Source organism: Serinus canaria, chromosome 22 (assembly GCF_022539315.1).
Source record: "Serinus canaria isolate serCan28SL12 chromosome 22, serCan2020, whole genome shotgun sequence".
Lineage (NCBI taxonomy): Eukaryota > Metazoa > Chordata > Aves > Passeriformes > Fringillidae > Serinus > Serinus canaria.
Genome location: NC_066335.1, coordinates 1,539,787 through 1,549,877, shown reverse-complemented (window position 1 = coordinate 1,549,877; position 10,091 = coordinate 1,539,787). Strand labels below are relative to the sequence as shown.

Here is a 10,091-nt window from a genome sequence, read left to right as displayed (position 1 = left end):
CGCTCCGGAGCCGGAAGCGCCGGGCCCGCCGAGCGCAGCGGAGCCGGGCCCGCCATGAGCCGCCCGCCCGCGCTGCAGGCGCTGACCTGCGGGCCCTGGGAGATGCGGGAGCGCCTCGGCACCGGCGGCTTCGGCAACGTCATCCGCTGGCACAACAAGGTAGGCGGCGGCCGGGCCCGCGGCGCCCCGGCTCGGGAGCCGGGCTCAGCCCAACTCTTGCTGTGTCCGCAGGAAACCGGCGAGCAGGTGGCCATCAAGCAGTGCCGGCAGGAGCTGAGCCCGCGCAACCGCGACCGCTGGGCGCTGGAAATCCAGATCATGAAGAGGTGAGGCGGGGCGGCGGTGTGCTCTGGGGCCGGGCCCGCTGCCCGCTCGGGCCGGGCCGGGCTGGGCTGAGGGGTCGCCGGCGGTGTCGCGGCCGGGCGGCCCCGGAGCTGCGGGTGCGCTGAGGGAAGGGCCGGGAGAGGCTTTGGGCCGGCGGCCGCCCAGGGATTCCCTTCCGGGAGGTGCCCGCTCCCCTGCGGCGGCCGGTGCGTGAAGTTGACGCGTAAGGAAAGCTCACGTTGTGCTGCGTGAGAGGCTTGGGTGTCACACTGCCGGCTTCGGCTCGTCTGCCCTGCCCTCAGCGCTACAACATCGCTGCTACCCCGCCTGACTTAACGTCTGTGCTGGGGCATCCCTTGGGGTGTGGTCTCATTTTTCATTTCATTTTCGGGTGTAGTGGTCTTATTGCAGTTTGGGTCTATTCTGGACGGTGGCAACACACTGCCTTGCATTGCTTTGTTGCTGTGCCTTCTAGGTAGATCTGTAATGTGTGTGTGTTGAAGAAACACACTGGCTTGCATGCGAAATGCCAGGAGTTGGAATGAGTCTAGATCCATGAAAGATACAAACCTTTAGAATTCACTAATTTAGTTTCTAAAAGGATTTGTGACCATGTAGAACTTTAGGTGATGACCAGGAGCGTGTGAACCTGTACAGCAGTTGCAGAAAATCATGTGTACTTGCCTGATCTTTGTTCCACAGACTGAACCATCCCAATGTGGTGGCTGCCCGCGATGTCCCTGAGGGGATGCAGAAGCTGGCACCAAATGACTTGCCACTGTTGGCCATGGAGTACTGCCAAGGTGGAGACCTCCGCAAGGTGAGGTCCTGGGCTGGTAACCAAGGACTGAATCAGCTTCTAATCTTATCCTACGTTTTCTACTGAAGTTTTCCCTTAAAACCTTTGCTTTCACATCTTGATGCTTCCTAATTTTAGTCATGGCATCAACAGGTGTTGGTGGCTTGGTCCTTGCTATTATGTTCAGCTTTTGAAGACTTAAGTGCTTTGTGAAACTCTTTTAATTTTTTTGGAAGCAAGTGACACTGTGAGGAGTTTGCACATAAAGAATGTGCACATAAGGGATGTGCATCAGTATGTGAGTATGGCCAAGACCATTGTAGGGTAGGTGCATCTGTAGGCTGTACCCTTCCTCAAAGTGAATAACTCCTGTCTGTCACAGGAAGAAATGACACATGATAGTTCTAATGCCGAGGCTTTTCTGACCTTAGCTATAATCTGCCCATAGCTAAAACACAGACCTTAGGCCTGAGATTGGAGTTGATACTGGCAGGCATGGGGAAATGGCAAAGAGGGATGGAACAGACAGAAGGATGAGAATGGGATGACAGTGACTTCTTTCACCTGCTCCTTTATGCTCCCATGCAATTAAATCAAGGCTGGTTTAATTACAAAGCTGTAATTGCTGCTACCAGATGTCACAGTCCAAAGAGTTCTGTGCTTCTGAAGAATTTAATTGCTATTGCTGAAATTTCTTGCATCCCTGAGAATTTGTGGGACTGTGGGCCTCACTCAGGAGAGAGGAGGGCAAGACTGCATTCTGTGTTGCTTCCTTGCAGTACCTGAACCAGCTGGAGAATTGCTGTGGCCTGCGGGAAGAAGCTATCCTGATCTTGTTATCTGACATTGGTAAGTGGCAGCAGTACCTTCAGTTGTCTGAGCTGTGAAACCCTTTTAGTCCTGAATCCACTCTCCAAATATACAGCAGTGACCTTAGTCACTCCATTTCAGACTGACCTTTTATCATCTTGATTATCTACCAGAAGTGGAGTGGGAGTCCTTGGTGGGAGTCTGGGGAGGTCCTTGCCGATGGAAGCTAGCCAGCAGTACTACACTTTAAAGGAAGGATGTGAGGGAACACCCAGGGGGAGAACTCAGTTGTGTCCAGAGTTCTATGATGCTAACTTTACACCTTGCCCTTAGTATTTGATTGTTCAAGGTTGGATGTGAAAGCCATGCTCATTACTAGATAGAACTGAATCCTTACTGAGCTCCTGCTAGGTACTGTTACTTATGCTCTTACAGCTGGCTTTTTGTGTCTCAGCTTCTGCTCTCAGATACCTTCACGAGAACAGGATCATCCACAGAGACTTGAAACCAGAGAACATTGTGCTGCAGCAAGGAGAACAAAGGGTAAGCAGGAAGCAGTTGTCTCTGCCTGCACAGACAAGTAAGCTTACAAGGAACATGCGTGTGCTTCCTGCAGTTACATGGTCCCTCTGCAAGAGCACTCAGCCCAGGATAACACCTGTCTCAGGTCACTGTGTCACAGGAATAGTGTTCTGTGTGCAGCTGAGATGAGACATTGTATTAGACATCTGTTAACACCTGAAATTTTGACTTTCAGCTGTTAAGAAAAGAGCCAGACTGTAGTGATCAAAGATTCGAAGGGGATAGATGCATAACTGCTAAGTGTGCTATGACACCTTCAAATTCATTGTGGTTTTAGGAATCTACAGTAGCCTCCTGTTCCTGCTTCTGTCTCTTCACTGGCACCTTTCTGGTTTAGCTTTGGAGAGCTGAACCTTTTCTTTCTGCTCTACTTTTAACAGGACTTCAGTCTAGCATTCTTTTTCTCTGTTGTGTTTCAGTTAATACACAAAATCATTGACCTGGGTTATGCTAAGGAGCTGGATCAGGGTAGCCTGTGCACATCCTTTGTTGGGACTCTGCAGTACCTGGTAAGAAGGGAATTCAGCTGGAAGAGCAGCTCCTGCTTTCTAGTGGGGTAGAATTCACTGTTATCAAGCTTTGGGCTGGGATGAAGTACTGGTGTGGTATGGGTGTGTTTGTGGTGCTGAAGCTGGCAAAGGTGACTGCTCAGAGCTGGCTGGCTTTGTCTCATGTGTGTCTAAACTGTATCAGGCTCCAGAGCTGCTGGAACAGCAGAAGTATACGGTGACAGTGGATTACTGGAGCTTTGGCACACTTGCCTTTGAGTGCATTACAGGCTTCCGACCATTCCTCCCCAACTGGCAGCCAGTGCAATGGTGAGTGACAAGTGGGAGTGATGTGACTTTCCTTTTTATAGGAAGTAGAAGTGTGGTCTCTTGATTCTGAGGATAATATCCCTGTGTTCCTTGCCCTTGTGGAAACTGACCCCCTTCACAGGAGTTTGACCCACCTGATTCCTGAATGGGATAAGGGCTGACTCCTGCAGGGCAGATAACAGAAACCAAAGTAGCATCTGTATTATGTCTGTCAAGAGTAGCTTTAAGAACCTACTAACTTGCAGGATGGGAAAGGCAGGCAGTTATTTCACCATTGTGCTTGCTTACATTAGGCATACAAAAGTGCGTCAGAAGAGTGAGCTGGATATTGTTGTTTCAGAGGACTTATCTGGAGAAGTCAAGTTTTCTAGCAGTCTGCCCTGCCCAAACAATCTGAACAGGTGAGTACTAGAAATTGCTGTGCTGAGATAAACTGTTTCTTCTGCAAAAGGACCAAGATTATAATCTGTGAATAAATGGAGTGAGTGACACAGGCAGTGCTGTTGTCACTTGTCAGTCTTGGTTTCTGCCTTCCAAACACTGCATTTGTGATAGGGAGAACTGGGGGGAGTTTCGTTAGTCCTCCCACTCAGAACAGGCCATATGGTTATTGCAAATGCACTTTTACCTCTTCTGATCTCCTTCTGGTGTTTATTGCTCAGTGTTTTGTCTGAGAGGCTGGAGAAATGGCTGCAGCTCATGTTAATGTGGCACCCACGTCAGAGAGGTACAGACCCTACGTACGGACCCAATGGGTGTTTCAAAGCTTTGGATGACATTTTGAACTTGAAGGTAAGCAGTAGGTCCATGTTACCCTGAAAAGTTTTTCAGTAGTTGCCTGTAGTCTGTGAGAGGAGAGGTTTGAATCAGAGACTTAGGAGGAAAAGTGGGGCAGAAACTCGTAGAATTGTCTCCTGACAGTGACAGAGGCTTTCCTCTTGCTTCTTTGAGGACAAATACTCCCTGAGCTTGTTAGGAGTAGTGAATAACTTCTGTGCATGCTCAGTTCCATATTCTGATAGAGGACTCTACAGCTGAAGGTATTTAGTTGCCATGTGGCCTCTCACTTGATGGAGGACAAGAACTTTGCCATAATGTTAGGAACTAACTGCAGAGAGACTTCTTGAGTCTGCCAAGTGCTTTGGACAGTTTTTTGGCAGCCACTTTTTCAGTCCCTTGATCTCTGCTCTAACAGGAGCAATGTATCTTCTGCCTTTCTCATGCCATGCTACTCTTCTTGTAGTTGCTTCATGTTTTGAACATGGTTACGGGAACTGTGCACACCTACCCTGTGACAGAGGAGGAGACTCTGCAGAGTGTGAAGGCCAGGATTCAGTCAGATACAGGAATTCCAGAACAAGACCAGGAACTACTGCAGGAAGCAGGACTTGCATTGTTTTCTCAGAAGTTGGTCACTAAACATACAGCTGATAGCAAGGTGAGTCTGGATACTCCCTTTCTTGCTTTTGAGTGAATCAAGACACTGCTCTCACTTTGGGATCACAGGACTTGCCTTGCTTTTGCCATGGGATCCTCACAGAGCCATTGTAGCCCTGTTGCCTTTGGTGTTCTGTGTTTAGCTCAGGAGGACTGTTCTGTTTACCAAGGCTTGCTTTTCCTGAGAAAACCCAGTTGGGTCTTTTGTCTTCTGCAGGTGAATGATACTGCAGCTGCAGACACAGACCTCCTCTTCCTCTTTGATACCAGGAAAGTTTCCTACGAGGCTCAGGTGGCCTTGCGTCCTCACCCGGAAAGTGTTGACTGCATCCGTAAGGACTTGAATGTCAAGGGGGGCCTGTGTTGAGAGTGGTGGCTGTGTTGTGTCATGGACAAAGAGTAGAGGGAGCTTTTGCATCAAGAAGCAGTAAAATGGTCTGTTATTTATCAGAATAACTGAAAAAAGGAAGTGTTTGATTTTGATATACAGGGAGGACTGCACAGGGGTTATCCAGCTGGAGGCTTTGCAGGCAGTAACGTGCCCCTCAAAGGAGCAATATTTTGGTCTGTTTTGTGGTAAAACAACTTTCCAGCTTCATGTTGATATGTACATTTCCCTTTTCCCCACCTCCTCTGTTTTCAGTTCAGGATCCAAAGAAGAATCTGCACTTTTTCCAGCTGAGGAAAGTGTGGGGTCAGATCTGGCACACGATCCGGATGCTGAAAGAGGACTGCAACCGCCTCCAGCAGGGCCAGCGAGCAGCCATGTACGCTGGCAGGGTCTCTAAAATACTTCTCTTTGTCTTTGCTCTCCTTATCTCTGTGCTCTGGTGAAAGGGAAGACAGAAATGGGACCCTGTTGGAATGGGGGAACCCATGATTGGAGCTGTAAGCAATTAATGAAAAGCTGTTAGCCCTTTGGCACAGCTGCATTTGTCCTCACTTCTGTCTCAAGTGTCTCCTTTGGATGTAGGTGGAAGCCTGGTGGGTTTTGATTTTTGGAGGCTAATGGGACCTTCTTGTCCATGCAGGATGAATCTGTTGCGTTACAATAGCACCCTCTCCAAGATGAAGAATTCCATGGCCTCCCTTTCTCAGCAGCTGAAAGCAAAGCTGGACTTCTTCAAAACAAGCATCCAGATCGATCTGGAAAAGTATAAAGAGCAGATTGAATTTGGAATTAGTGAGTATAGGTCTTTTCATGCCTCTTATCCTCACAAAAACACCTACCCCTTTCTTTGTGAACCTGAGAAAGCCAGTCACTCTTCTTTGATTCCTGTAGCTTCTGAGAAGCTGCTGTTTGCCTGGAAAGAGATGGAGCAAGCTGTGGAACTTTGTGGGCGGGTATGTTTCTAAATCTAACTGCTTATCATAAAGAAAAAGAGGCTTGTTTTTGTTATCTCTCCCTTCCTCCCCCCTTTTCTTCATTGTCCCTGCCTTAAATAGAAACTCCTTGTGTTTGGACTGATTCCAGATTTCACATTGCCTTAGTTTGGGTGACACCATTTTTGTCCATTACTAGTACCACATGAAACTTATTCTGTTTTAAGGCTTAGGGGAAAAAGGGAGATCTTGGGGAAACCCCAAAAATGTCTTGGAAGTCGTTGTATCCAGGAGCACCAACCTAATTTCCTTGAATTGAAGTGACTCATATTCTCATTTGTCTTTGGCCAAGACTGCTGTCTGTGTCTTGCAAACAGCAAGAAATATGTGATTAGAAATATGAATGAGAAAAAATGTGAGTGGGAGTGTCTCTGAGACTGTGCTGTTGGTTGTGTTCTACCCTGCTTTCAGGAGGATGATGTGGACCAGTTGGTGAAGAGGATGATGGCCCTGCAGACAGACATTGTGGACCTGCAGAGAAGCCCACTAGGTCGTAAACAAGGAGGAACACTGGAGGATTTGTGAGTTGAACTGCCTTGAGCTTCAGGTGCAGGAGTGTTTCTAGCTAAGCTTACTGACTACAGGACAGTGCAAGGGCTGTTAGTTCCACCCAAATTATGGGAGGACTTTAACACTAGAGATGGCTTTTGACTCATCTTGGTCTGAAGTGGCAGACAGGTATAGAAAAGGTTTGAGTTCTTAATTTTGGTTCTTTGGAAATGCTTTGTTTTTTCCTGCTTTTTTCTTCTAGAGAAGAACAAGCCAGAGAGCTGTACCGGAGACTGAGAGAGAAGCCAAGAGGTAAAAGACACTTTAGCTCAAGGTCAGCTTGCTTTGTGTGGTGGATAGTAACTTTGGAGATAGTTTTCTCAATGATCATTACTATATCTGCCTTCTAGGCCTGCCCAGACACAGCAGCACATGGGCTCAGGGAATCAGCTTCACACTAGGCCAGCCTCCCTTTCTTGGTGCTGTTTAAGCTGTTCTCAGAACTCCTCTGGAGCTCCTCTCAGAGCAGGCTGGTGCCACAAGCATCTGCTGCTGCTTCTGTGCAGGAAGGATAAAAGACATGGCTGTTCCTTTGATACAGTCCCAACTCTCCTTTTCAAGTTGGTTAAATTTTGAAGAAGGTGGCCAAAATTCAGTGTAATTGATCCCACTCAAACTTGCATATCCTGAACTTTGGATGCTTCAGGATCGAAGCAGTAGTGGAAACTAAGAATCTTCTCACTGTCCTGTAAACCTGCCTTTGTGCCTTTGTGTGTGATAGTGACTCTCATTCCAGATCAGAGGACAAGTGGTGACAGCCAGGAAATAGTACGACTGCTCCTCCAGGCAATCCAGACCTTTGAAAAAAAAGTTCGAGTCATTTATGCTCAGCTCAGGTGAGCTTTGTAGATTTTCTTCAGAGCTGAGAGAAGGCATTTTCCCTTCCAGCAAGGGAAGGTTTCAAACTCAATGCATCTAGCTAATGAGATCTTGCAGTATTGCAGGAAATAAATAACTTCAGGAATGTTCTTCTACTGCAGTGGCCCAATGTGATCTGATTCGTTTTTACTTTTTTAATAGTAAAACTGTAGTTTGCAAACAGAAGGCATTGGAATTGTTCCCCAGAGTGGAGAAGGTGATGGCTCTGATGAGTGAAGATGAGGAAACAGTTGTTAGGCTTCAGGAGAAACGACAGAAGGAACTGTGGAACTTGCTGAAAATTGCTTGTGTGAGTAAAAGAAAAACTCCACTTTAACCCAAGAATGGGGTTTGTAGCATAGGTTACTGAAATAATAGTAAATTGACTATGTCCTATGATTCTTTATTTTGAATTTGTATTAAAGCCAAGTTCCAGGTTGTCTCATATTTCTGGCTGCTGAAAACCAGTGGAAATAATTACACTCTGAATATTCTGTGTTTTCTTCAGAGTAAAGTACGTGGTCCTGTTACTGGCAGTCCAGAGAGCATGAACACACCACGTCTTGGTAGCTCGGGTCAGCTGCTGCTGCAGGTCCCTTCTGGAACCTACAATTTATCAGACTCTGTAAGGAAAAGGTGAGGCAAGGTCTGGAGTTCTTCAGCTGCTAATGCCAGCACTCCAAAGCTGGGCTGCCTGCTTTGTGAAATAATGTCACACAGGGTTTCTCCTATTTTACACTTGATGTTCAGCTTGTGTTGTCAGCAGTCTTGGTTTACTTAGTTAGACTTCCTGGGGCTTGCAGATCTTCCTTACAAAAAACAGGGAATCATGTATAGCTTCAGTAATAACGGTGGGTTTTTGGTTTTCTTCCTTTAATCTGAGGTGGTTGGGCTCACTTGGAAGTGCACTGCCAGCAAGAATGGTTGAAGCATTGTCATGTAAGGTCAGAGCAGCTGAGCTGTATCAATGAGGAGCCTGCTGTGGCCAAGCAGGTGTAGTTCTGGCTTCCTGAACTGAACTGGGTCACCACTTGGAATGGGAGACCTTGCTGTGTTTATTTGCATCTTGCTCCATCCTTAGGTTTAGAGGCTTCTCAGCTCTTTCTCTACCAACAGTGGTTCCTCATAATAAGAACCCAATCCCATTCTGGAATAATTTCCTTTCCCCTGTGTAGTAACTCAGGGCTGCCCCCATCTTTTCAAGTTGCAGTATGAATTACAGACCTATGAGCTGACTGATTGCAGTGCCCTGCAGTGTATCTCCAGAAATATTTCTTGATGATAGAGGCAGCATCTCTTTAAACTGTCACAGAAATTAACAGTGTGATAATTGCACTTTTCAGTGAGGAGCTACTGCTGGAATCTCGGAAACTTTGTAGCCAACTAGAAAATGTGATGCATGACACAATGAAGGATCAAGAGCAGAGTTTCTTGGTATTGTATTAATTCTATAAATACACTGGGGAGGTGCATGGCTTTAAAGTTCTGCTTCTGCAACTTTGCCACCACTATACAGCTAATTGAAATTTGCAGTTTACTCCTGGCCAAGGGAGAGCAGGAGCTGCAGAGATGGGAAGTACCTGTTCCCTCATCATGACATGTTCTGCTTGCCAAGTCTGGGAACTTGGGCTGAACAGTAAAGGATGGGGCAAAGCACTTGGCTGTTGTATGAAAATACTGCAGAACTGCACACAGATTTAAGATCAGTGGGTGGCAGTACAGTGGTGGGCAGGATGATTAATTTAATGATGCAGAATATTAAAAAGATTGTAAAATACTAGGTTAAATTTCCTTGATAGCAGTCACATGGCTCATCATGAAATTATATTGACCAACTTGTTCACAGTAAATTCTTTTAAAGTCTTTAAGATGCTTCACCTTTATTTTAGAGAAAGCTCAACTGTAAGCTAGCACTGAATTTTATTTATTTTTTAGGCTCTAGACTGGAGCTGGTTGCAGCTTCAGGTAGAAGAAACAAACAGCCCAGGACAAACAGAGATGTAAAATCACTTTGGTTGCCTCTGAAGCCATGCTCCTTTGGGAAGCCAACTGTGAAAAGCTGCTGCCTCTGAGAAGGGAACACCAACTGCCTTCTTCTACTGTCACCAGCTGCTTCTGTGAGACATGGCCTAGCTTTAGTATCCACTCCTCAGACACTTTTTCACAGAGATACAGTAGGGAATGCCTGTTCTTAACTGCTTGGAAAATGTTCTTAATTGTGCCTTAAGACAGCAGATATTCTGTCCTGATCAATCTTCCCTTAGACATCACCTGTGGCTGTTCTGCTGCATTTTAGGCTAATGAACAATGGACCCAGTCACTGGTAGATGTCACCTTCCTAATGAACTGTGAACTTAATTTCTTAACTTTGCTGATTTGCACTTTTTTTCTTTAAGTGTAATGGTTGTACTTACCTAATACTTGTTTCCTGTATGGGAACGAAATTATCTGAAACATGTAAACTTTTGGTTTGCTCTTTTTGATGCGCTCAATAACACTTTAATGGAAAATCTGCTTTCACTGTGCGGGTC

The 10,091-nt window shown here is 46.3% G+C and overlaps 1 protein-coding gene across 1 annotated transcript; it reads left to right on the top strand.

Moving 5' to 3' along the window:
- The first annotated feature begins 4 nt into the window (after window positions 1–4).
- On the top strand, window positions 5–10,072 carry IKBKB (inhibitor of nuclear factor kappa B kinase subunit beta). Its single transcript, XM_030232703.2, has 21 exons — window positions 5–159; window positions 232–326; window positions 1,027–1,144; window positions 1,903–1,972; window positions 2,388–2,476; window positions 2,935–3,024; window positions 3,209–3,333; window positions 3,627–3,734; window positions 3,996–4,125; window positions 4,577–4,771; window positions 4,988–5,102; window positions 5,414–5,537; window positions 5,802–5,953; window positions 6,053–6,114; window positions 6,565–6,674; window positions 6,905–6,954; window positions 7,439–7,538; window positions 7,723–7,870; window positions 8,069–8,196; window positions 8,904–8,994; window positions 9,496–10,072. The coding sequence occupies exons 1-21, from the start codon at window positions 55–57 to the stop codon at window positions 9,562–9,564; spliced, it is 2,274 nt and encodes a 757-aa protein (XP_030088563.1). The 5' UTR covers window positions 5–54; the 3' UTR covers window positions 9,565–10,072.
- Window positions 10,073–10,091: the final 19 nt, after the last annotated feature.

Bases quoted from the DNA above. Each gene is read 5' to 3' on its own strand.
- IKBKB (XM_030232703.2), top strand. From the start codon at position 55: ATGAGCCGCCCGCCCGCGCTGCAGGCGCTGACCTGCGGGCCCTGGGAG. The intron at 327-1,026 runs GTGAGGCGGGGC...TTTGTTCCACAG, and splicing joins GAAATCCAGATCATGAAGAG to ACTGAACCATCCCAATGTGG. The intron at 6,115-6,564 runs GTATGTTTCTAA...CCCTGCTTTCAG, and splicing joins CTGTGGAACTTTGTGGGCGG to GAGGATGATGTGGACCAGTT.